This window comes from Rhipicephalus sanguineus, chromosome 4 (assembly GCF_013339695.2).
Source record: "Rhipicephalus sanguineus isolate Rsan-2018 chromosome 4, BIME_Rsan_1.4, whole genome shotgun sequence".
In the NCBI taxonomy this organism is placed as follows: Eukaryota; Metazoa; Arthropoda; class Arachnida; order Ixodida; family Ixodidae; genus Rhipicephalus; species Rhipicephalus sanguineus.
Genome location: NC_051179.1, coordinates 83,263,915 through 83,291,272, shown reverse-complemented (window position 1 = coordinate 83,291,272; position 27,358 = coordinate 83,263,915). Strand labels below are relative to the sequence as shown.

Here is a 27,358-nt window from a genome sequence, read left to right as displayed (position 1 = left end):
AGAAGTGTCCAGCGTGGAAAAGGACGTGCGGAAACTGCGGTAAGCAGAACCATTTCGCTGTTTGCTGCAGAGCGAAAAAAGTTAATGAAGTGGAGCGTGAAGCACACGAGGAGCACGAAGACTCTGATCATGACTTCCAAATTCTGGCTGTGCGAATAAGTGGCGTGAAAAGTACCGTGGGTCGAGACTGGACAGTTGATGCAAAGGTGGGCACGAAAACTGCGACATTCAAAGTCGACACTGGTGCGCAGGCAAACTTGCTGCCTCATTCTCTTTTCGTAAAGCTAAAAACAGCTGCGAAAGTGCACCCAAGCAAGACAACTGACAAGCTACGAAGGAAAGGTGATCGAGCATTTCAGCACAGCAACGTTGCCACTACGGCTGGGCGACAAGGAGCAGCAGATTACGTTCTTTATAGTCAAGAAAGGCAAGCAAGCATTGTTGGGACTGTCAACCTGCGAGTGGTTCGGCCCAGTGAAACGCGCCCACGCCATCTCGAGTCAGCCAAGTCTGGGAGAGTAGATAACAGAAGAATTTCCGCAGTTGTTCAAAGGACTCGGCTGTGTCAAACGACCTTACCGGATCACAATGAAAGATGGAGCCAAGCCGGTAGCGGTGCCTGCAAGGCGCGTGCCTCACGCGAGGCAGGTCCCTTTGCGCGAGGAACTGGAGCGCATGGAGCCCGAAGGCATCATCGTGAAGATGGAGGAACCGGCAGAGTGGGTGAGTCCGCTGGTCATTGTTGAAAAGAAGGGCGGAGGAATTCGAATCTGCATGGATCCGCGGCACATAAACGAAAACATTAAACGCGAGCGGTACGAGCTTCCGAGAAGGGAAGACATCGAGGCAGAGTTAGCGGGACCCAGATGGTTCAGCAAGCTGGACGCAAATCGAGGGTTTTATCAAATACCGTTGGACGACGCATTGTCAAGAATTTGCACGTTCAGTACACCGCACGGGCTGTACAGATTTTTGAGACTACCATTTGGTCTAAGTTCTGCTTCGGAAATATTTCAAAGAGAAATCAGCGCTGCATTAGACAGAATTCCTGGTGTACGAGTCTACATAGACGATGTGCTAGTGTGGGGAACCATGAAGGAAGAGCACGACAAGCGTTTGAGGGCAGCACTGGCAGCGATAAGTTCAGCCGGTTTCACGCTTAACGCGGAGAAATGCATATTTGGCTCGCAAGAAATCAAATTTCTTGGAGACATAATCTCAAGTGAAGGAATCAAACCGGACGAAGAACTCGTGCAATGTGTCGCCAGTATGCCAACACCCGCATCAAAGCAGGAAGTAAGAAGAATGTTAGGCGCAGTGAATTACTTCGGGAAGTACATCCCTTGTTTGTCTGAAAAAACTGAGGCGCTGCGCAGTCTAATGCGTGAAAGTGTGCGTTTTTAATGGAGCGACATTCACCAGAGAGAGTGGGAAAGTATTCGCACGTTGCTAACATCAGCACCCGTCCTTGCAGTCTTCGACCCACACAAAGAAATCAAGATTAGCACCGATGCCTCCAGGAATGCGCTGGGAGCAGCGCTGATGCAGCTTCACGATAAGGGCTGGTGGCCAGTAGCGTATGCGTCGCGTGCGCTCACGGACACCGAAAGTAGATACGCCCAGATAGAAAAGGAGGCGCTGGGAATCACGTTTGGGTGCGAGAAATTTGGCGAGTTCATAATTGGCACAAAGCAGTAGAGACTGACCATCAGCCTCTACTAGCGATCGCGAAAAAGGAACTCTGTGAAATGCCTCCTCGTCTGCAGCGATTTTTCTTGCGTCTAATGCGTTTTGAACGTACCTTGCAGTTTGTCCCAGGAAAGAAACTACTGTTGGCCGATGCACTCTCTCGGATCCCTGCTCAAGACAACATGCGGACAAAGGAAGATGAGGATGTCAGCGTACACGCCGCCCAAGTCCTGGCAAGCCTCGTGAGTGACAAGATGAAAATGAAGCTGCAGGCAGAGACGCAACGAGACGAAGAGCTGAGGCAAGTCATAACGGGCCTAGAACAGGGTGAAGTGATTGGTCCATTCGCCACTGTGAAATCGGAGCTGTCATATGTGGAGGGAATATTAATGAAGGGCTGCAAAGTGGTTGTTCCAAGGCAACTGCGCAGGGAGATGCTGGAACGCCTGCACGAGGGTCATCTCGGCCTCAGCAAAACGAAAGCAAGAGCACTGCTTCTAATGTATTGGCCGGGCATGTAGAAGCAGATTGAAGAGTTACGTGCAAAGTGCAGCACGTGCTGCCAGTTTGCTTATCGCCAACCATCTGAGCCGGTAATCAGCAGCCCTGCCCCAAGCTTTCCGTGAGAAAGGGTCGGAATAGATCTGTGCGAACACTCGGGGGTTTCGTACTTGGTAGCGTACGATGCATATTCGAATTACCCGGAAGTGGAGCGCTTGGTGCAGACGTCGAGTGAAAGCGTCATCCGAAAACTTGAAATGATGTTTGCAAGGCACGGCATCCCGCTGGAGATACACACCGACGGGGGTTCGCAATTCACCTCCAGTGCTTTTCGTAATTTTGCGCAAGTGTGTGACTTCTCCCATGTGATTTCCAGTCCCAGGTTCCCGAGAGCGAATGGTCTGGCCAAAAAAGGGGTGCAGGTGGTCAAACGCCTCCTGAAGAAAACGAAGCACGCCAGGGAGGCGTTCTGGGTGGCCCTCCTGAACTATCGTCTGTCGCCCCTGGAGGGCGGCCAGAGCCCCGCTGAGATGCTGATGGGGAGGCGACTCCGCGGACGCCTACCAGATTTCGCTGTTCAACCGGCAGCAGAGGTGCAGAAGCACATGCAAAAACCCAGAGCTGGCACTTCGCTCCCAGTCTTGGACATGGGAGACACCGTGCGCATTTTGGATGACTCCAGGTGGACAGTTAAAGCCACCATTCAGGACCGCGTCGATCCCAGGCCTTACATGCTCCGGACCGAGGAGGGGCGCACCCTAAGACGAAACAGGCAGCACATCCGCAAAACAAATGAAAGATTCATGCTGCGTGCCATGGAAGAATATGAAGGCAACGGCCTAGCGCGGGATGCAGGGAAACCACAGCCAGCAGAAGACTGTCCTCCACCAAGCAGTGTCGTCCAGCCAGGCTCAACCAGAGAAAGCATGGGCGACTGTCTAGAGATGATGCCAGCTGCCGAAGATGCCACGTCAGCAACCGCTGTTCACCATCCGACTCTGATGCAGGCCATAGCACCCGAGCAAGCTGAAAACCAGGCCAACAACCAAGGAGCAGCTGAGACGTGCAATGATACAGGACAGCGTATTAGAAAATCGGCTCGCAACAAACGCCCGCCACTGAGGCTTTCATACGCAAAGGACTTTCAACAAATTGTGTAGCTGTTGTGGTTTCTTTTTCGTTTTTTTCTTTCTCTCTTGCTGTTTGCTGTTCATTTGCTGTGTGATGTTTTGTTTATTTTTGCCCTAAGGAGGGATGATGTATCGGCATGTGGTCTAGCAACTATGGCCCGAAGGTCGAGCATAAAAAGAGCATGCGATAATAAACAGGTCGTCTTTTGCTGTGTCAGCCTCCCGCCCTCTGTCGTCAGTCGAAACAGGCATGACTGAACTTCTTAAGTGTTCACTTCGATCTTGTTCATTTGTGTACCAGCCCACATTCCTGTGCAATGAGTTCATTAGCACTGTTCACGTGAATACGCATATATATGCGGGTAAGAGTTTAGCACAGAGCTTTCATCGATTGATTACGCACACGACAATGATGCAACAAAGGTCCGGTTATTTTATGGAACAAGTGTCTTTTTTTTTTTTAAACTAACAATGTCCGCTGCCTTCCATCAATTTATAACAACTCCACACAAATGCTCAAGATAATGTAAAAAGAAAGGATGAGGTTTTGCGTGAAATTATACAACATAAATATAAGGCAAGCCGTCTGGATTAATTTTGAATATCTGCGTCTTCAAAGCGTACCTAAATCTAAGCACACGTGTGGTTCTGCATGAATTTCGCTCCAAGTTAAAATTGCGCGCAGCAACTGCGTTTTATTATTGCCGTGTCATTCCATTGGCTGTTTTTTTTTTTTCCTTTTTTAGGGACAGTTTGAGTACCAAAGTCTCAAACTTCACTTGATGGAAATGTTTTGCTGTAGCGGGACCACGACCGTACAATAAAAGGACATCTTAAGCACAACTGAAGCTCATCATGAACTGTAATGCCGCGGTTATACACATAACGCGAAAGTGCATGAGCCTCGTTTTTGTTTACCACCGAGTCGCTGAAACGCTGCATTCACACACTATATAATATTCCTTGTGTTTGGGACAATGCCAAGCGCACTTCAGGGTGTGCTTGAACCAGAAAGCGGCACCAACACTGAAATGATTCTGGCGAACGAAGCGTATGACACCAATACACAGCCCTCTCGAAAGTCGCACTCGCTGATCTATATTACAATGTGCATGCAGCCGAGCAAACTCGTTTGCTTCTGTACACCATGTTAGGTATACAGTAGAACCCCGCTGTTACGTTCCTCACTGCTGCGTTTTCCCGGCTGTTACGTCGTTTTCCGCCGGTCCCGGCATAGCTCCCATAGGATACAATGTATTGGGAACCCCGCTGTTACGTCGTAACTGTCGGACCGTTCCCGTATGATATGTCGCGAAGTGCGCTCGGAGCCGACCGAGTGACTACCAAAGAGAGCGGCCATGGTGCATTTTCACGCAGCTTGGCCTCGTTTCACCGTAATATTAGCCGCATGAGAGGCGCAAGCAACAGAATCTTTCAATTGATGCAAACAAAAGCATGGCCTTCGAGATTCAAATTGCAAAGATGGCGTCTATGATGTAACTGCTCGCGAAAGCAAGGCCTTCGAGATTGGCATTTACTATTGACAAAAGCATAGCCTTTGAGATTTATATTGCACAAACATGGCGTGTATGACGTAATTGCTAGCTTGCGAAAGCAAGGCCTTCGAGATTGGCATTCACTTCTGCCCATATATGCTTCTGCCATCGCGTTGGCGTAGACTCATCATCATCGTTATTTGTCGGAGAACGGGAGGAGTTCGAGCTCGTTGGAGCTCGCATGGTCGTGCGTGCGGTTCGCGGTCGGACTCGCCGCGCCGGTCGCGATTGCGCGTGCTTAGTTCTTTCATGCCTACAGCTGTTGGTGCTAAAAAAATCACATACGTTGATTACATTTCTGTGGATGAGGCCGTCCTAAGCTCCGCGTTTCTATCCATCGACTAGATCGCGGCTGAGTGCGCCAATTTTAACGCGATAGCGTTAAAGAGCTCGTATCGCAGAAATTCCGCCGTCGGCGTCGGCGCCGTTGGTTGTGAGCGAAAAATCATCATCTTGTCCGTGACCGAAAAATCTAAAAAGCTGCAAATAAAATAAATAATAAAAATGTTGGGTCCGAGTGAGAATCGAACCCAGGCCGTCTGCGTGGCAAGCAGGTGTTCTAGCACACAGCCACGCCTCTGGTTGGAGCAGCACTGAAAGTAACTTCCATGCCTCCTAAAAATACGCGTCCTGTATACAGGTGTCACGGTACGAGATGTAATATCGCAGTAATATTGCGTGGTACAAGCGTACATTGTCATCGGGCGTCACACCATGCCAGTATCCTAACGACTTGGTGGTTTAAAGGCAGCCACCCATTACAAAAGGCACACACATTACTGCGCGTATTCCCTCAAGACCACGTAGTGGGTGCATTGCAACTTCGAAAAATTTTCTGGTTTAAAGCATGCTACTCATTACATAAGGCACACACCTTAGTGTGCGCATTCTGTTAAACACTCGTAGTGTTCGAAGTGCGCACTAGGGGCAGGATATCGCTATCGCGTTCAACTCTTAAAGGCGAAGCTTAAGCGTCCCCCAACTTTTCGTGCTGCTTGTAAGAATTGAAATAAAATTCTGTACCACTAAATATTTTGCCGTTTTTCCTGTTTTTCGGCTCTTACGTTTCCCGTCTCTTACGTTTATTTCCTACGGTCCCTTCAAAAACGTATCAGCGGGGTTCTACTGTATGTACGAGCAGTTAAACTCGTGCTAACATAACAGAGCAAACCGTCCTTTGAGAACGTGCAGGACGTACGCGCGCATGCAAACACTACGTGGCTAGCAGACGACGCAGGGAGCAATCCACGTTAGGCGCGCTTCAGTCAGTAGCCGCCAGGCAGCGCCTCCGCTCGATCTCGCGGCCAGTCGCTCGCGGCTATCACATATTACGTCACACACTCGCGCTGATCAGTTTGCGTTCCGTTTTAACTTGAGACATGCGGTGGTATGTTCGCCGCCACTCGTAATCGCACCATCTCGCAAGGTGGTACGGGCTTTAAAAGATAACGCCCGGCATAATGGCAACCGAAGGTGAAGTTCCCAAGCGCCCGCGTTGCAATCGGACAAGTCCTGACAAAGATGGCGGCGAGTGCACATCGTCTCATTTTGCCGTCCGATAATCAGAAACCTACGAGATATCTTCCAGAACAAATTTTTTCTGGCAGGTTCTGATAACCCGCTGGTAGGCAGAATTGTCCAGCCAGAGAAAAACAAATGCCAACTGGAATTGCATCGCGTGATGTTAAATAATGAACGCGCTCTAGGAGTAAAGTGTGGGGGAAATTATCGGCCATGTCCACTGGGCACAATGACGGCCTTGCTGTGGTTACGTTACACTATAGTTACATGTCGCGTCGTGTTGTGCAGCGGTTCATGCGGCGGCGGTATGTGCATTTGCGTAGGTCTTGTACTGAACCGTGGCGGACTGGAGGAGCGACAGCCTCCATTCTTTTGGCCGCATTGTTAGTTCCCCCGGCTGTTGTTGTAGCCATGGAGTCTGAACAAAAGTGTGTGGAACGAGTGTGCATCTATGTACCGTGCTACGGATGAAGGATTTGCAATGCTCAGCAAAATCGTGCCAAATGCTACATTTTTTTTTTTAAAGCTGTTTGAAGATTGTGACGGCCAGCATCGCCGCCTGGCCTTCGGGTCGGTGTGTGGTTGACAGAGAGCAGCGATAGAGCAATTCGGAGAAGACTCGGAGGGGACAATTGAGCAAAGCAGAGAAAGCGCAGAGGAGGGGGGGGGGGGAGGCACTTCGGAGAAGCCGCCGTCGCCGTGCGGCGGCTGTCTGCCACTTCACGCTTCACAAGTACACGAGAGGGCCCTTTTTGCCCACCTGAATGAAAGTTTCTGGCTACAAAACCTACCGTACAACCGCAGTTTTCCGCGATGTTGAACGTTGCTGCCGAATAATCATATTTTCTGGGAACGTATTAACCGGAACGTATTACACACAGCTGTATTGGGTTATTTTTAATTTTCGCGATTGCGAGTGTAGGAGCCGGGAAATCGTACTAAGCGGGAACGTATCAACGAGGTTCTACTGTATCATGGTGGGAGTCTTGTGATAACAAAAACTCCATACTGCGAACAAAAGTGATGACAGTCCTCCCCTCTCTGCTATTGACGCATTTCGTGACTCATTTCGAACATTGACGCATTTCGTGACTCATTGACCATTTATCTGGCCAACGAGGTGTAAACATATTTACCATTATCGCAGTGTGCTCTCTGTGTTGTACCGTATTTACTCGAATCTAGGCTGGCCCCGATTCTAAGCCGACCCCTGAAATTCACTGGGCCAGAAAAAAAAAAAAAGGCTTAATCATTGTACTGGAATCTAAGCCGACCCCCCCACTTTCGCACATCGTTTTTTCGAAAAAAGTATCGGCTTAGATTCGAAACGGTAACTTTTTTGCTACTTCTTTATGAATAGCACCGTAGTGTCGCTTTTTTTTTCTCTTTTTTTTATGTGAACCGTATACAGTAAAACCTCGGTGATACGAATCTCGCGGGGTTACCGAAAATATTCGTATCATCCGAAATTCGTATCAGCAGAAAACATGGAAAATTAGTATATGACAAAAGAAAGTTGGCATACATTTTGATTTAGCGTTTCTCAGGGCCGCAGCGACGTCATGAGCAGCTATGAATAACTGCCAGTAAAGTTTTCAGACGTCAACTATCATACTTGCACTTGTAAAATACTTGCACTTGTAAATATACGTTGAATGCGCGCGTGTGTAATTATTGAACCAGATGTGTTGTGCCCCGTGACTTAGAGCACTGCACGGGCCCGGGCCGGCCCGAAAGCCCGGGCCCGGCCCGCGGGCCGTTTTCCGTCCGAAGCGTTTTCCGGCGGGCCCGGGCTGGGCTCGGGCTTGAAAGTGCGGGCCCGGGCCGGGCCCTGGCTTGAAGCTGCGGGCTTGGGCCGGGCCCGGGCTTGAGGCTGCGGGCCGGGCCGGACTCGGACCCGCTCATTAAAAGGCGTAAGTCGGGCTTTCGAGCACACGCGAACGTTATGCACTGCATGGTCTAAGGTATACTGTGCCAAGCTGAAGTGACACGTGCAAAGAGCTGGCTCTTGGTAAAGCTTAGCAATAAAAATAGAAAAACAGTTGAAGTGCTATTTTTTTTCACCAGTATAGATATAGATTGGCACTGTATATTTTCACTAACGTTGCGTCTGCGGGACCAGACTTTGTCAAAATAACAAGTACATCATGGTGGGTTTCCTTATAAACACGCCAGATCACGTATATATATATATATATATATATATATATATATATATTAACAGCACTAACAATGGGCCAGATCACGGTTGTTCCCATGGGAGGAATAAAGATTTCGGTCTTTTATTCGAGGTTGACACATACGGTATATTTCATTTATATTCCTTGGTATTACGTGCCAAAACCACGATATGATTACGAGGCACCTCGTAGTGGCACCGGATCAATTTCGGCCACCTCGAGTTCTCTAACGTGCACCTAAAGGTAAGTATATACACGGGTGTTCTTGCATTTTGCCCCCATCAAATTGCGGCCGCCGTGGCCGCGGGAATCGCGCCCGTGTCCTAGGACTTAACAGCGAAACAGCTTAAGCGCTGAGCTACCACCGCGGGCAAAGCAACATTTCGATGCATGTACACACCGAATTTTTCGTCCGATCGCCCGCTACAAAGCGCACGGCATCATTAATAATCATCATCGACAACTAATATCCTCTAGCGGGCCCGGGTCGGACCTGGACATGAACAAGCGCGCCCTGGATTAGTTTAGTAATGAACGCCGGGCCCAGGTCGGGCCCGGGCGTGGAACGATGGGCCCGGGCCGGGCTGGGCTCAGGCTTCATAAAGCGGGCCCGGGCCAGGCTCGGGCCGTAAAATCCGGCCCGTGCTGTGCTCTACCGTGAGCGCTAGTATCCCCTTCCTAATCTTAATACGCTTTTGTGCATGACACCACAGTACTGCGGCGAAAGCGACTTAAGAAGCGCTTCGCCAAGCTCCTCTGCTAAGACCGCCCACGTTGTCCCTTGGGGTCTTCGTCCACGTTTCATGGGACTTCATGACGGACCGCAGCCTAGGTTTAAGTCTTGTTTCATGAACGTCTGATTGCGGGGACATGGCTTGCATCGACGTGGCCGGCACGTGTTAAGACTGTACAAAGACGCTGCTGCCTTGAGCGCAGGAGCACGCGTCACCGCGTTGAGAAAAAAAAGCGCGACGTCAACGTCATCTGTAATCTAAATGCGAAGGCGCATAAAGGCCTCCAAGATTCGCGCGCACTATCTCGGAGGTAACGACGCACAGTTGATGGTCGCGTAGCGCGCATGCCCGCGCCCACGCGTGACTGCCGCGTCTCCCGCGACAGCGCGGGCAGGACCTGTTTGTACCTGTGTGCTAGCGTACGTTCGTATCAAACGTCGCGGGGTGCAAATTGGTTCGCAACAACCGTACTCCAATACATTGCAGGCTAATGGGCGTTGGCCGGGACCACAGGAAAATTCGTAAAATTCATATGGGCTGTGATCGTATCACCGAGGTTTTACTGTAATACTGTAATATTTCAGTTTTGCTTGACTAGATGATTATTTCCTTATTATATGTTTTATCTTTGCTAGTGTTTTTTTTTGTTAGCATTGCTGATTAGCTAATTAGTTATTTTGTACTGCACTTCTTAATATGGGATCCGGTACATGACTGCTGTTCATGAGTTTTGTATTTCGAAAGTACTACGGAAGTTCACCGTTTTGTACTGCCCCCCGTACACAATGCCTCAGTGGAGGCCTGTAAGGTATTTTTAAATAAATAAAAAATATTCTTCTCCAGTAACTCATCATCACCATTTTCAGCCTATTTATGTCCACTGCAGGATGGCCTCTCCCAGTGAACTCCAGTTTATCCTATCCTGTGCGGGCTTTTTAATTTCGTCACTCCATCTAACCCTCTACCTTCCTTGACTGAGTTTCCCATCCCCTGTTAAAGGGGCCCTCCAACACCTTTCTTAGTTATTGGAATAGTCTCATTATTGACTTATGACTCTTCACGAGTCATATGCCGCAAAAATTTTTTGAATCTGTCAAGTCTAAGTGGTGTTACCAAATATCACGTTCCGCAGCTTTCTCCCTCCACTCAACACCGCGAGCGCGCGGAAAGCTGCGCGGGTAGTGAAGGGAGGGAGGGCAGAGGTGCGAGGAGGTGCCGAAGAGTGACGTCAGCGCAGGCGGCATTTTTTTTTCTTCATTTTTTTCTCTCTGGCGTCTCGGCGCAACCACGTGGTCTGTGGCACCACTTCCGGTCGGCTTGCGTGGTCGTCGTCGAGCGGAGCCCATCGCACCGTGTATCGCGCGTGCTTGAAAACTGCGAGTCGGTTTGGTAATGTTGGGTGTGCACCTCGAACCGCCGTAGTGTTTTCATCGCTCTGCCAACCATGGACGCAAACCTGCGTGCGCGTTTGGAACGAATGACAGCTGAGATGGGTTTCGACCCACGCTCCGATACACCGCCTCGTCGCACTGCTCGCGCTTGAATCGTATTCAACACGGCAAAGCTGTGTGCACCCTTCTCCCAGTGGCGGTGCTTTGATGCTGTTTGCTTTTCGAATGCGGGCGCACAGCGAGTGCGGGCTGACAACAAAGAACTAAAGACAAGAAGAAAGGGTCATGGGGCATAGGGCCGGCACGGACCCATCCCCCGGCTGTCTGCAGCTACCGTGAAAATGCGAGTCTGCTTGGTTGCTGCGTCGCGGTTTCTCGGGAACGTGAGACTACGGGGAGGATACGCCGAGGTACGGCTCGATGACATACTGAACAGACGGCAAACGGGACTCTCGCCATACAGCGAACACAGGTATCCTAAACTAGCCGGCGCCAGCATTGTTATCGGAGAAATGCTGCACCGCTGCCTCGGTCGGTCGTGAGAACGTGCCGACAATGCAGTTTCCAGCTGACGAGGCAACACTCGAACGGCTGCCACTCTCAACGGCAACCGGCGATGGTCAAAAGCACAGAAATATTCACGATTTCGGCACTACGCATGGTGAAGAAAATGCAACCACGCAACTACGAGCAGACGAGCTGTCGGTGAGACCGGAAGTGCTAATATTAATGTTTGTTCGGTATTTTAACGGCATAACACAATATAAACATACATATTATCTACTTATTGAACTCAAAATTAACAACGGAGCTAATAATGAGGGTGTTATCATGATTATAACATCAGCCAATGGAGGAACTGCCGACAATCGCGTCATATATTGCGGACTAATACATCATTTGTCGAGAAAAGAGGGAGCGATTTTCAGCTGACTTTGAGAATTTATTGTAAATTCCAGGCTGCTCGTTTCGCTATAACATTTGGCTCGCGTGTTCTCGGGAGCCTCGACTACCGATTGGCAGCGCTTTTTGACCCTGCTCAGAAAGTGTTGCAGGGCCCCTTTAAGGTGGCGGTCTCACTCTGGTGGCACAAACACATCATATTTGTCGCTTTTCCAGCTGATGCGGCAGCCGTTCTTCTTGTTTTATATAGTTGACTTATATATAATTTAAAAGCTTGATCTTTGTACATTTCAAATATATTTATTAAAAACGAGTCAACATTTAGTATTTGGGGATGGATAGCCAAGAATCGGCATAAGCTACATGGTTTTGGCTGACTGTGCCGCAGCAGTGACCATTTTTTGAAAAATCTGCTGCAGTTACAGCACTGCTCCTTGCGCAGCACTTTCAAGGCATATTTACCTATTTCCTCAATGTAGCAAATTGATGTTGGACTTCTAGTTTTTTGTTGCTTAGCTTTTGAAAACAGCCAAATTTAGTAACTTTCGCAGCAGACTGTCCAGTAACTGTTCGCTAGAGAAAGTTAATTTTCGGGGCGTATGTAGAGGAAAAGATTGTCTGTCTCAATGCTAAATTTCATCGATGTAGACGTAATACTTCTTAAATTATATTCATCTAAATTGGGCAATATTCTCAATATAGGGACCTACCATGGCCCATTTTCGTGGGAAGCTACCAAAGTTCTGTGGCTGAATTTGCATGTAGAGAAACTAGAGCCCCCAATCTATTTCCCCAACGTAGCGTTTTTCAATAAAGCTAGCAGAAATTCGGAAGGAAGCTCATAAATTGTCTTAATTTATCATGCCGCAAACGTCAACAAAACCGTTGTAATCTTCAGACAGCGCTGTCTGAGCATCCGTAGCTTAAAATATAGCACTTGCGGTCTCCTGATGTAATTATACACTCGAATCACACACAAATACTGCAGGAATACTGCGAAATCTACATTATTCCTATCACTGCAACGGAAATCTTCCTCTAGCGGCATCTAGACGGACGAAACAAAAGCGTTGAATTTGAAAGCTCCCAGTCTCTCCGGGTGTGGCGTGCGACCTCAGGGGAAAGTGTATTTTCTAACTTAAACCACGCACCACCATGCAAGTCTTTTCCTTTTTGCCTCCCCTGCGTCTCTTCGACGGCTTTGCAGGATAGTGTGGGGAGCAGGAGCATGTACGTTGTCAATGAAGGTTTCTGCGCGCCGCATAATCTCCCCTAGGCTGTTTTTAATATGCGTGACCCTTCAAAAATGCACTGCCGAGACTGTCGCCTCAGCTTTTGTACTCCCGTGCAACAGCTCTGAAAAGAGGTATGCTTCCCTCCATTGAAAATATCCTCTGAGGATGGGGTGAATATCCTCAGGCGAAAAAAATGACCGCTGTCTAGCTCAAGCAAGTGAAAACTGAATAGTGGCCATCGGTGAATGAGGTAGGAGGAGTACACGAAAGCGACAGAGGGGGATAATTTAAACATGCATGGTTCTCTTATGATGTGACCTCCGCGATAGTTTGTTACCCAGCCCCGCATTTTGGCACCGTATGTCACAGAAAGCAGCTGGCCAGTGAGGCAGGACTTTTCGAGCAAGTTGCCGTGCATGGGCGCAGTCGGCCGAGAGCCTGCACGTTCGGTTTTCAGCGCAATTGTTCCTCCCGTGGTGCTTCAAAAGTACCGTATCGCAGGGGGCAGATACAAGTGCACGAGGGGCATCGGAGGAGGAGCGATAGATGTCGTTGAAGGGGAGAAAGAAGCAACTTCTCAGGGCCTCATTTCCTCGAACCGTGATAGGAAGCTTCTCGTACCCTCCTTATCCAGTGTAGCGCTCCAGCAATTTTGGAAGTTTCACCCCTGACTGACTGAGTGGTGTTTTCTGGTGTCTCGGATAGAACTACTGGCAAGATGGCAACCATAGAACTGCCACCTTAACCATTCCGTTGCTCTTACTGCCCACCTGTTGTCTGTCCTGTGCATTACTTAGCTAGCCCAGGTCTATTTCTTTCGATTGATGTCAGCTAGGAAATCGGCTAGCCCCGGCTGTTTCCTGACCCATTCTGCCGTCCTCCCGATCTCTTAAAGGAGTACTGACATGATTTTGAGGCACCCCAAAAGGAACATTTTTTGTTTCCATGGTGTGCACTATCAACGCTCTCGACACACTGGAGCCAGACAACACGTATAAAATATTTTCACTGATTTTGTATTTGTCGCCCAGCATCTGCAAGCCAGCCCCACCACAATGGATATTATCACAAGTCAACACAGTTCACTGAGGTTGCAAAATCTGTGTCCTACATGCAGCCTAAATCGCAGAAATTGCTGTCACTCTCTGGACAATTCACTCGTTGGTGTTTACGGGAAATATGTGCGACTGGCGGCAAACTGACAGCTGTTGGTAGCATGTTGCGAGTTGGTGTTCCCTTGACATCAGACTTGTGTTGACACGTCACTGCGAAGCCATCCCGTCGATACCAAAACCGAATTTTCTGTTTTAAGGTAGCGGTATTAAAAATATATTCTATGCATTCCCAATCACTACAACACTCTTTTTAGGGTTGTTGACACCTGTTCTTTTATTTAGAACAACCCGAAATATTTGAAATTTCTGATAGTACTCCTTCAATATGTTACATGATTTTTCGTTCCATTGCATGGTGCGTGGTCCTCAACTTTTTCTCTAGTTGCTTCGTGATCCATTGTGAACTCTGTATTCTGTAAGCGCTAATATATTTGAGCAAGTGCTAAAACACTATTAAGTAAGGCTGCGGTGCCCTCCTTTCGTGCAGCCTGTCCAGTGCCTGGAGGGCACAGCCGAGGCCATTGCCCGAAGTGGGGCCAACCTGGTGCTGTGCCTGCCTGATGAATCGCTCTCGCTGGAGGTCGGGGCCTCGGTGCAGGAGGTGCCCGGCTGGACCTGGGTGCAGGACCCCACATCGGCTGCAGCAGCCGTGGCCGCCGCCTCCGGAGATGCCACGGCACTCGTTCGGGCCAGTGCCCCCATCGTGGTCTCTGGCACGCCCACGCTTGCCACTGCACCTGGCGGAGAAATGCTGTTAGTGATGGACTCCTCCCCTGTGGAGGACTCAGTGGGCCTGGCCGCTAAAAGCTGGTTCAACGACTCCGTGATAGCCACCCAAGCACTGCTTACGCTTGAGGGCCACAAATGATTTTTGGCACGTCATTGTTTTTGTTTTTTTTTCTTTACTTACGAATGGATGGGGGTGACGATAAAGACCGGCACATTGCTGGCAGTCGATGGGACATTTGCTGGTGTGTGATGAACTTCTCCTTGTGGCATAAGTGAGCTGCTTTTGGACATTTTGGTGAAACATTGTAGTCCTATGGAATGTTACAGTGAAACTTGTTTTGAAGTCAGTTTTGCAGATTTTTTTGGTTTGCTCTGAAGAAACGTATTCATCAGGAATGTGTGAGAACAGTAAGAGTACCACGAATTACTACGCTGTTAACTTTGCGGCAGGGCTCTATCTAATGCCATTGCCAAACATAGCTCTTGCCTTGGTTCCCGGGACTGTTGCTCTCGCAGCACTGCCTAAAGGAATTGCAGCTATTGCAGCTGCAAGTGGGGCCAGAAACAGGCTTACACTGCTTTAGTGTCGGTCACATTGAGTGGCATTTCATTAAAAGTTCGTGAATGTTTCTGTGAGCACTGCTAGCAAATTTCGTAGCCTAAAGGAAGTTTCTCTATCAAGCTTCCACTGTACACAGTTGGTCCCAGAATGACCCTGCTGTTTTCGAACAAGTTAGGCTTTGCACGTTTGGAGAAAGCCGGCGACATTTCGATTATCTCGGCATTGCTACCACCCGACTACTTCATCGTTGTGCAAGGACTTGCGCAATACTGTAAAGGCAAACGTCGGGCTAATTTAGTGTTCCAGCATATCGGTCATTTATCTGTAGTTTTAGTCCAGGTTGATATGATGCAATGAAGATTGGGAATTATGCTAGGATATGGTCGCTACAGGAGCTTTGGCAGCTTTGTACGAGTCAGCTTGCAAAAGTCTGTAAAGCAGATGTGCATTGAATTGCTGAAAGGCTTCCCTGCAGATTTTTGTTGGTACTAAGTATTTCGTTTGACTGGTTGCTATGCAAAGATTTTTTGTGTGGGCACTTTAACTGGCTAGTTCCCCGATGAGGCTTTGCTTTGGCTTTTAGTTGTCGGACTTCCACAAAGCTGTCCTGCAGATGGTTGGAATTTCGTGTGGTGCGTCTCTTTTTTTTAAAGGCAATTTGACATTTCTGTTGAAGCACACGGGCATCAGGCACTTAGTTGTTGAGTGCTTAGGCCAGCCTTATATTGTGAATTGGGAGGGTTACTTGTTAAGGGGCACTGCCATGCAGACGAGCAGCTTTAATGGCCTTCCAATGCTTAAGACAATTGAGCCCGAGGTCCATTGCTGGTTCCACTTTTCTGCAAAGTGTTGCTAAGGCGTGCCCTTTCAAAACTTGAAGCAACGCGTGTAACTTTTGGCTTTTTTTATTGTGCCAGAATGGCATTGTGTAATGCTGTTAGTTTTTTTTTTTCTGTTTTTCGTTGTTAGCCGAGGACAAAGTCCTACCTATGCTACAAGGAAGTGTTTCTATCCAGGCCAGTAAGTTTTTCTACGTTGAACAAATAGTAGTGACCATGATACTCTGCTGGGCATTTTGTCAACTTTGTGCCAGCCTGCGTGTGCAACCTTCAGGGTAGCCTCAAACCAAATGTGTGGATCCTTGAGACACTGAACTAGTAGGCGAGTATTTGGCAGCGAATTTTGCACTTTTTTCTACTACGATGCCGGCAGCCAAACATCCACATTTTACTTGTGAGAACTGCACCTACACTCTATGAAGGTTGTTACAGCAGACTTAGTCACTTGCCGATCAAAGTAAGGTGCACTGTATCGCTATTGTAATCGCAGTGGCCTTGTTTTGTTCTTTTTTTTTGAGTGTGTAAGTTTCAGGTATTATGGCTAACAATGTTCTTCTTTTGACTCGTTTTTTAAAGCCATATTTTCATCTGTTATGTTTTGCAGCCTTGTATTTCGCTTTTGCAATGCACTGTCTGCCCAGTTGAAATTCTATATTAGAGTCATATATCTATACCGTATTTCTTTTTGTTGTGCATTGTCTCGCACACGAGTTGTGCAGCTCTTCGAGAGTGCTTCTTGATGATGGAGTCATGTCGAAATTCACACGATTGTGCTTCAGTAGCTATGGTTCCGAGAACACTGTTCAAATACAGAGGGAGCCGTTGGTGTGTGGCTTTACTTTTTGACCGTTAATGAGAAGGTCATTACGCGTGCACGTGTGTTAGAAGCGGGAGACTGGAATGTTTTGTTGCAGCATATATGTTTATGCCGTGCACAGTAAGACGTTACCGGACTGAAGATTCTATGCATGCTGCAAAAGAAAGTGACATCTAACAACGTGCAGAGCAGTTATGTTGAAGAGTCGAGAGCAGAATGCATATAGTACATATGATGGCATTGTGGTTTTTTACACTCCACTGCCCTGTTGATCGGTGGTAAAGTAGCAGAGAGAAGAGCGTGAAGCATAGATTGCCTTTATGTTGTTGCAGAATTCCTGTACATAAGAGGCACAGTCGACTTGCTTGTGCATGTACATAGAGTATTTTCCTCATAGATTGAATAAAGGATCCACCGCACGACTGTTCTGTCTACTTCGATGCCCAACGTTGCATGCACTGAGCTTGTTGCCGGCGAAATTGCCTTTTAGATATGGGATGTTACAGCAGGACAACTTCATGGGCCCAGTACTGAGAGGCTTGGAAGTTCTGGTTCATCTGCTATTCATTGCCAACTGCGAGTGGGCAATGTCTCTAGTTGCTTGCTGTGTAGAGATTAAATTTCTGCATAGGACTTTGGGGTTCTAGCACTTGGTAACAAACTTTTAGTGGCTAAATTAGGTATGCTGTAGTAAGCACTGTGTGTTACTCGGACAAGGCAATGGTCAAAGAAGTACTGTTGCTCAAGCCAGCATTTTGACAACTCTGTTCTACCCACTACTTGTCACTTCCAATTCTCCATCTTCCTTTGAATATGTTTCTTGTCTGGGTCTCGAAGATATCCCTTTGTAAAGTAATGTAATTCCTACAATGTGTAAAAAATGCATGATGTGCTCCTTTTGACATTGCCAATCACCTGCTGTGGTAAGATAAACACACTAAAGATGAGCCTGTACAATGAGTGTACGTCACGAGACCACTGAATCTGGCTCATTCATTGGATAAAGAAGTGGACGTGTGTTGTGGAGCTTTGAATGCCTTATCAATGCTGGAAGGAAGAACAGTGGGATCAGTTGTCGTTTCAACTGGAGAGAACTGTGGATGAAAAGGACCTTGCCGCAGGTGCGACACAACACAAGGTGTGCAACTGCGTATATAGCTGCACACGGAAAACTCGATAAGCAACAAGCATGGGACTGGCATTGTTTGCAGGATAACACTTATCCTCATATACACAAACTACATGCGATATATCCAGAGAGATATACACGGACGTGTGTCGCTGATGCGAAGGCACTAAAACGCTACTGCATATAACATACATTTGCCCGGAGAGACCAATCTGTCAACTCTGGCAATACGTGACATATGAGTGTGGTCCTGGGAGGCGCAACTTGCTTATCTGTGCCTGGGAAGCCACCTGGCAACCCTGGGTGAGGCCCGGCGAGCTGCTGTGGTCAGCGGGGCCCTGGAAGACGGACCCCGCCTGCAGTAATCTACCTAGTGCTTTGTCTCATGAAAGTTAGCACAAAAAGCTCGTTTCGCAGAAATTCTGGTGTCGGCGTCGTTGGTAGTGAGCGAAAAACGTTGTCAGTGACCGAAAAATCTAGAAAGATTCAAAAAATTAATAAAAATCTTCAGTTCGAGTGAGAATTGAAGCTAGGCTGTCCGCGTGGCAAACAGGTGTTCTACCTGCTTTGCTTGAAACTGTTTTGAAAGAGAATTTGGCATATCCCATGCCTTGTAGGAATCAGTTTCATGCGAAACAGACAGCCAGTAGTTTCATGCTGCATTTTTTTTTTACTTGGAGCCAAGCGTTACGAGGTGGATAGATGTGTTTTTGTAAGTGTAGCTGTGAGCGCAGAGTGGACTTAGCAGGCACGTCGACAACACCAGCGTTTGAAGAGCAGCTTATGGTCCGACGTAGCGTCGGCACTCTCGTTAGAGCATATACATCAGTAATATCGAAACGAAGTGCACTTTACGGTCCGATTATGTCAATATCATGCGTAACTCGTTAGCGTATTTCTCCGGGGTAGAGCAACGCTTGAATATAGCTTGCTGAATCATAGGAATACAAATGTAATGTTTATTAGACTGCTGTAAAAGCGAAGCCAACACTGGAACCACAGAAGTAAACCTGGCATGACACCTGTATCGCAGGTGTACATATGTAGATTTTATTGCTTTGTTATAATGTTCGGTAGCCAGCACAACCACCACAATTGACCTTGCACTGACATTGCGCCTGCATAGGGTGTTATTCCAAAGCAAGTTCTAGACCTTGCGTGCCTCTGTGGTAGAATACCGGACTGCTACGCAGACTGCTTGGGTTTGATTCCCGTTGGGATCCTAATTTCTATTCTTTACATAGGTCGGGTCAACGCTGCCGATGTCGGTTTAGGTGCGAAGCAGCTTTTGCTCGTGGCTGTGTCCGTCGTCGGTGGTGGCGTCCGTGCTCCGCTGCGCATGCGCCTACTCTCTCTCCCACTCATTTACGCAGGTGTTCGGTCGCCTTCTCTCCTCCCCCGCGCTGCAGCCGCGGCGCAGCGTCTCCTCCCACGTGATGCAGCCGCGCCGCAGCCAAATACAGCCTGTAACCCACTCTCTCCCTCCCCCATTTCATGTGTATATAGGCGCGTGCGCTCGGTCGGCTTCCGTCATTCTCGCTTCGCTCCCGTTCAGGTGAGTTGTAACGTCAACGTCGGGGCCACTCGTTCACTCGGCGCTAACGGAAAGCAACGCACAAACATAAAGTAATGATAACACAAACACTACATAAAAACCTCACACACCAACGGAAACGCCGAGTGAACGTAACGGAAACTTGCTGTGCGCCCCCAATGATGCTTCGTATCCCCTCATGGTTCCCTTGAGTGGGAGATGGTGTAATTATTTCTGAACGCTCTCGCATTTACGTTGCCAATCTCTGTTCTCGCCATTCCTGGGTAGATACAAGCTGTCGATCACCTGTGGCGCATACCCGTATTCCGCGGCCCGTGGTAAACGGGTATATGCCACACGTGTCTGGAGAAAGATTTTGACGACGTACGCTATGGGATTTTCACGTTATTCATGTCATGACCCCGCAGTCGTATTCGTCAAATCCCCTTAACCTCCCATGCCAATTTTAATAATAATATATGGGGTTTAACGTCCCAAAACCACGATATGATTATGAGAGACGCCGTAGTGGAGGGCTCCGGAAATTTCAACCACCTGGGGTTCTTTAACGTGCACTTAAATTTAAGTACACTGGCCTCAAACATTTTCGCCTCCATCGAAAATGCAGCCGCCGCGGTCCCATGCCAGTTTTGGCCTACGCCAAGTTAAGGAGGCGATCACGAGAGCACCCAGGCGTAGGCGGATAGATAGATAGATAGATAGATAGATAGATAGATAGATAGATAGATAGATAGATAGATAGATAGATAGATAGATAGATAGATAGATAGATAGACAGACAGACAGACAGACAGACAGACAGACAGACAGACAGACAGACAGACAGACAGACAGACAGATAGATAGATAGATAGATAGATCTCAAAGTGTCTTGGGTTCGCTATAAGAAATGCTTCGCATTTAAAACATTGTGAATGTCATGTATACCCGCGTAACACAAAAGAAGCTATTTGCCGTCTAAAAGACGTCTTGAACGGCTACAAAAAGGGCTAATAGACGTCTTGGTCAAGACATTCCCGTAGCCGTAGACGTCTTTTCGACGTCTGATAGCTGTGCTAATGTCCCGCTAGTTGACGTCTTTAAAAGACGTTTTCAAAAGACCAAGATAAGACGTTTTATAGACGTTCTTGTTTTTTCGCCGTTTTCGAAATTTTGGACTTTCGAAATATAAAATAAACTAATAGAACTGTCTTTGCAGCATGTTTGGGCGGCAGCCTGACGGCTACCATAGGAAGATAGAGATTGAAAGGACCGAAAGAGCTCCCGCAAGAGCACTTTCCTGTTTTTCTCCCACTTCCTATGTCAGTCGTCGAGCAAGTGACCAAACAATCAAGCAAGATCACTAGCATACGTACATAGCTGTTCACCCACGCATGTCCTCACTGTTGCATATATAAATTTTCGACGCTGAGTTTACTCGCGTTTATTGCGGACCGAATCAAGTTGTTGCAGTCGCTCATATATGCCGCGTGAATTATTGGCTACTTCAGCACACCATACATATCGAATTTTCATATAAAAGACATCGGTTTATGATAAATTTGAACACGTACGCAGGGGATCAACACGTATACTGTATTACATAAATGACGTTTAGCGGATGGCGCGCAAATAAATAATCGCGCTTCTCAGCAACAATAAATTAACCCATGATGTTGTCAAATTGGCTTTATTAATGAATAAAGCACAACCAAATGTGGCACAAAACACGTCGGAAGGTGACCGCACAAGGTGAAGCTGAGTGGCACGGCAGCAACGTAAATAAAATTCTGCATGAATGCACTCCAAGTCTCGTCAAAGAAACTGCACTGGCTTCCGCATTAGCTGGCGTGGTCTCAGGCCCAATATCTTGCACAGACAGCAGTGAAGAAAAGCTGCATACAGAGAAAGCAAGTAAGCTACGCAGGATTTACAACAAATAACAGATCATCAAGTCACTCTAAACAAACTTTTCCAATTACAGATATGATAAAATGCTGTCATGTATTAAGAAACGACAATCAATCATAACCGCACCTACAGGCGAGGCGCCTACGGTAGAAGCTTTGCACTTTGTCAGCGACAGGCCGCCGTAGTTGTAAGCATGCTTGCTTAAACTATGTTGGCCTGTCACTAGCATGCGTGCGTGGAGCCACGAGATGTAACGCGCAAAACATAATTACTCAAAATGGGGCGAGTCAGTCTGGCTTACTATTGGCACCGGCGCGTATACTATAGTTTCGCGTTCGACCACGCGGTTCAACCTAGCAAAGAACTGTTCACATTTTAATCACAATTCTAAAACCTTTCAGTAAAAATGATGAAAAGTCAGGAGCACTTACCGAAAAAAGCACTCTATCCGAAAGTGCACAAGTTCTTAGCTGTTTGTCTGGCTGCAACGAAGGTGGTGAGCAGAACAATCGCTTCTTGAAACGAACGTACCGACGAACGTACCGTCGCAAAAGGCACAGTGAAGCTTGTTTCACCAAACACTGATGGCAAATATGCGACAGACAGTATGATCACCGTTACTTGATGCCAAACAGCCCGTAATCCGTTCATCCGTTCACAAACAAAAGCTGACAACGCTACACAAAACGCAAATGACCGCCGGCCAACGCCTAGCTCTGCTGCCGATCTAATAGCCGATCGAGCCGCCGCGCCGCCGCCGCCGCGAACTGGCGGCTGGCGCGGACTAGTGGAGGAAGAGGGGAAAGGGGGAGGAAGGAACAAATATTCTGAAACAAGCCTCACCCTTCACTTGACCGAGCTGAGCACAGCGTCACCATTCAACAGAAAAGACACGACGGTTCTCACAAAATGATCCCGCCTATTGCTCAATATTTAGTGAGCATTCCTGCCAATAGGAGCATCTGCCATGGACATTGAGTGAAGGTGGAGCGCCGAGTGAAAAGATGTTCTTGAATGCAGGGTTAAACATGCGCGCTTCGACAACAGCCTCCGACTGCGTAGCATCAGTGGCATCAGTAGCATGCTTGCCTGGCTTGCCTGCGTTTGCTTCTGTTGTCGTTCGCTGTTGCGCGAGCGTTGCGCGGCATTAGCCGCCTTGGCTTGAAAAGAATATACTTACCAAACTGCTGATAGAAACTCGCGTTGCGGAGCGAAACCAATTATTTTGAGGGCTTTATTGTTTTCTGCGTCTCTTCTTTCAATAAAGCGACAGTCACCGCTCTTTAGACATGCCGTTTTGGCGTCTTTGCGCTCGTGGACAAAACATTTGAAGAATCATTTAGATAGTCGTTGCGCGCGCACTTACCCCACCCACGAAACACGAAACCTCTATAAAACATTTTATAGAGGTTTATAGAGGTTTTAAACGTTTTAAAGACGTTTTATAGAGGTTTTGTGTTTCATGGGCAGAATGTCTAAAAAAGTCTCAAAGTAGACGTTGTGGACTTCTTTGGCAGAATACACTCTGGCTCGTAGCTGTTGAAAACGGTAATAAACAGTACGCAGGCATATTTGAGGGGCAAGTGCTTTATTTTGCAAAAATGTCTATTCTTGATCTTCTCGTAAACCACGACATTTATAGCCTTCCGTAGCCGTTTCGAGACGTCTTTTAGAGGTTTTGTGTTACATGGGTTTGACCAAGAAGGTAAGCCTTTGCAAGCGTATTTCTCAACGTTTGATACTTCCAATCCCATAATAATAAAACTGATTGTGGGTGCATGTGTGACCAAGAAGGTAAGCCTATAGCCTTTGCAAACATTGTATTTCTCAACGTTTGATACTTCCAATCCCATATTAATAAAATTGATTGTGGGTGCATGTGTGACCAAGAAGGTAAGCCTATAGCCTTTGCAAACATTGTATTTCTGGACGTTTGATAGTTCCATCTTATATCAATAAAATTGATTGTGGGTGCATGTGTGACCAAGAACGTAAGCCTATAGCCTTTGCAAACGTATTTCTCGACGTTTGATAGTTCCATCCCATATTAATAAAATTGATTGTGCGTGCATGTGTGCCTTTGGAAACATCGTATTTCTCAACGTTTGATAGTTACATCCCATATCAATAAAATTGATTGTGGGTGCATGTGTGACCAAGAAGGTAAGCCTATAGCCTTTGCAAACATTGTATTTCTCAACGTTTGATACTTCCAATCCCATATTAATAACATTGATTGTGGGTGCATGTGTGACCAAGAAGGTAAGCCTATAGCCTTTGCAAACATTGTATTTCTGGACGTTTGATAGTTCCATCTTATATCAATAAAATTGATTGTGGGTGCATGTGTGACCAAGAACGTAAGCCTATAGCCTTTGCAAACGTATTTCTCGACGTTTGATAGTTCCATCCCATATTAATAAAATTGATTGTGCGTGCATGTGTGTCTTTGGAAACATCGTATTTCTCAACGTTTGATAGTTACATCCCATATCAATAAAATTGATTGTGGGTGCATGTGTGACCAAAATGTAAGCCTATCGCCTTTGCAAACATTGTATTTCTCGACGTTAGATAGTTCCATCCCATATTAATAAAATTGATTGTGAGTGCATGTGTGCCTTTGAAAACGTATTTCTCAACGTTTGATACTTCCATCCCATATCAATAAAATTGATTGTGGGTGCATGTGTGCCTTTGGAAACGTATTTCTCAACGTTTGATACTTCCATCCCATAGCAATAAAACTGATTGTGGGTGCACATGTGACCAAGAAGGTAAGCCTATAGCCTTTGCAAACATTGTATTTCTCGACGTTTGATAGTACCCTCGCATATTAATAAAATTGATTGTGGGTGCATGTGTACTTTTGGAAACATTGTATTTCTCAACGTTTGATACTTCCAATCCCATATTAATAAAATTGAATGTGAGTGCATGTGTGACCAAAATGTAAGCCTATAGCCTTTGCAAACATTGTATTTCTCGACGTTTGATAGTACCTTCGCATATTAATAAAATTGATTGTGGGTGCATGTGTGCTTTTGGTAACATTTCTCAACGTTTGATACTTCCAATCCCATATTAATAAAATTGATTGTGGGTGCATGTGTGACCAAGAAGGTAAGCCTTTGCAAACATTGTATTTCTCGACGTTTGATAGTTCCATCCCATATTAATAAAATTGATTGTGGGTGCATGTGTGCCTTTGGAAACATTGTATTTCTCAACGTTTGATACTTCCAATCCCATAATATTAAAATTGATTGTGGGTGCATGTGTGACCAAGAAGGTAAGCCTATACCCTTTGTAAACATTGTATTTCTCGACGTTTGATAGTACCTTCGCATATTAATAAAATTGATTGTGGGTGCATGTGTGCTTTTGGAAACATTTCTCAACGTTTGATACTTCCAATCCCATATTAATAAAATTGATTGTGGGTGCATGTGTGCCTTTGGAAACGTATTTCTCAACGTTTGATACTTCCATCCCATATCAATAAAATTCATTGTGGGTCCATGTGTGACCAAGAAGGTAAGCCTATAGCCTTTGCAAACATTGTATTTCTGGGCGTTTGATAGTTCCATCCTATATCAATAAAATTGACTGTGGGTGCACATGTGACCAAGAAGGTAAGCCTGTAGCCTTTGCAAACATTGTATTTCTCGACGTTTTATAGTACCTTCGCATATTAATAAAATTGATTGTGGGTGCATGTGTGCTTTTGGAAACATTGTATTTATCAACGTTTGATACTTCCAATCCCATATCAATAAAATTGATTGTGGGTGCATGTGTGACGAAGAAGGTATAAGCCTTTGCAAACATTGTATTTCTGGACGTTTGATAGTTCCATCCCATATTAATAAAATTGATTGTGGGTGCATGTGTGCCTTTGAAAACATTGCATTTCTCAACGTTTCATACTTCCACTCCCATATTAATAAAATTGATTGTGGGTGCATGTGTGACCAAGAAGTTAAGCCTTTGCAAACATTGTATTTCTCGACGTTTGATAGTTCCATCCCATATTAATAAAATTGATTGTTGGTGCATGTGTGCCTTTGGAAGCATTGTATTTCTCAACGTTTGATACTTCCAATCCCATAATATTAAAATTGATTGTGGGTGCATGTGTGACCAAGAAGGTAAGCATATAGCCTTTGCAAACGTATTTCTCGACGTTTGATAGTTCCATCTCATATTAATAAAATTGATTGTGGGTGGATGTGTGCCTTTGGAAACATTGTATTTCTCAACGTTTGATAGTTCCATCCCATATCAATAAAATTGATTGTGGGTGCATTTGTGACCAAAATGTAAGCCTATAGCCTTTGAAAACATTGTATTTCTCGGCGTTTGATAGTTACATTCCATATTAATAAAAATTGATTGTAGGTGCAAATTTGTGCAAACATTGTAATTCTCGACGTTTCATTGTTCCATCCCATATCAGTAAAATTGATTGTGGGTGCACGTGTGACCAAAATGTAAGCCTATAGCCTTTGAAAACATTGCATTTCTCTACGTTTGATAATTTCATCACATAGTAATAAAATTGATTGTAGGTGCATATTTGACCAAAAAGGTAAGCATATACCTTTGGTATGCTTACAAGGTAACCATAGCCTTTGCAATCGTCGTATTTTTTAGACGTTTGGTAGTTTCATGCCATGTTAACAAAAATGATTGTGGACCAAAAGCCTTGTATTTTTAGATATTTGATAATTGTATTGATAACGCTAGAACTTTATCTGGTGAGGCGAGTCTAGCTGTACTATTCGAGGAATTAGAAGGTGTTAAATGGGATGTAATAGGGCTCAGTGAGGTTAGGAGGCCACAAGTGCTGAAGAACGGACACGTCCTATGCTATCGTGGCTTAGCTGACAGAAGAGAACAAGGAGTGGGGTTCCTTATTCATAAAAATATAGCTGGCAATATAGAGGAATACTATAGCATTAATGAGAGGGTGTTATGTATCGTGATTAAGTTTAATAAGATGCACAGGATGAAGGTGATACAGGCCTACGCGCCTACATCCAGCCATGATGATCAACTGGTTGAACGCTTCTACGAAGACGTAGAATCAGCAATGAGTAAGGTAAAGACGCAGTATACTGTACTGATGGGCGACTTTAATGCAAAAGTAGGCAAGAAGCAGGCTGGAGATCATGCAGTTGGGGAATATGGCATCGGCTCTAGAAATGCCAGAGGGGAGTTACTAGTAGAGTTCGCAGAACGCAATAATTTACGGATCTTGAATACCTTCTACAGAAAACGGACTACTCGTAAGTGGACGTGGAAGAGTCCTAATGGCGAAACTAAAAATGAAATAGACTTCATAATGTGCGACCACCCGGGCATTATACAAGATGTGGAAGTAGTTAACAAGATCCGATGCAGTGACCATAGAATGGTAAGATCTAGAATTCAACTAGACGTGAGGAAGGAACGGCAGAAACTGATACGCAAGAAGCCGATTAATGAACTAGCTCTGCGAGGGAAAGTACAGGAATTCAGAGTTTCACTTCAGAATAGGTACGCGGCTTTAACCGAGGAAACCGACCTTAGCGTTGACGCAGTGTGCAGTGCAAGTCGGGGGTACAGTCGTTAGACAGGACACTGTTAAGCTATCCCAAGAGACGAAAAACCTCATTAAGAAACGTCAAGCTATGAAAGCCTCAAATGCAACAGACAAAATAGAGCTGGCGGAGCTTTCGAAGTTGATCAATAGGCGTAAAGTAGCCGACATAAGAAAGTATAATATGGAGAGAATTGAGCATGCTCTAAAGAACCGAAGAAGCCTCAAAGCTACGAAGACAAAACTGTGCATAGTCAAAAATCAGATGTATGCATTAAGGGACAAGGATGGCAAGGTC

The 27,358-nt window shown here is 46.3% G+C and overlaps 1 protein-coding gene across 1 annotated transcript in view; it reads left to right on the top strand.

The window, feature by feature from the left end:
- The window catches only part of LOC119390349 (uncharacterized), a 36,173-nt gene extending 18,847 nt beyond the window's left edge, over positions 1-17,326 (top strand). The window contains exon 3 of the mRNA XM_037657956.2: positions 14,443-17,326. Coding sequence (XP_037513884.1) covers positions 14,443-14,823 — 381 coding nt within the window. The 3' untranslated portion in view covers positions 14,824-17,326. The remainder of the gene's footprint in view (positions 1-14,442) is intronic.
- The last annotated feature ends 10,032 nt before the right edge of the window (positions 17,327-27,358 follow it).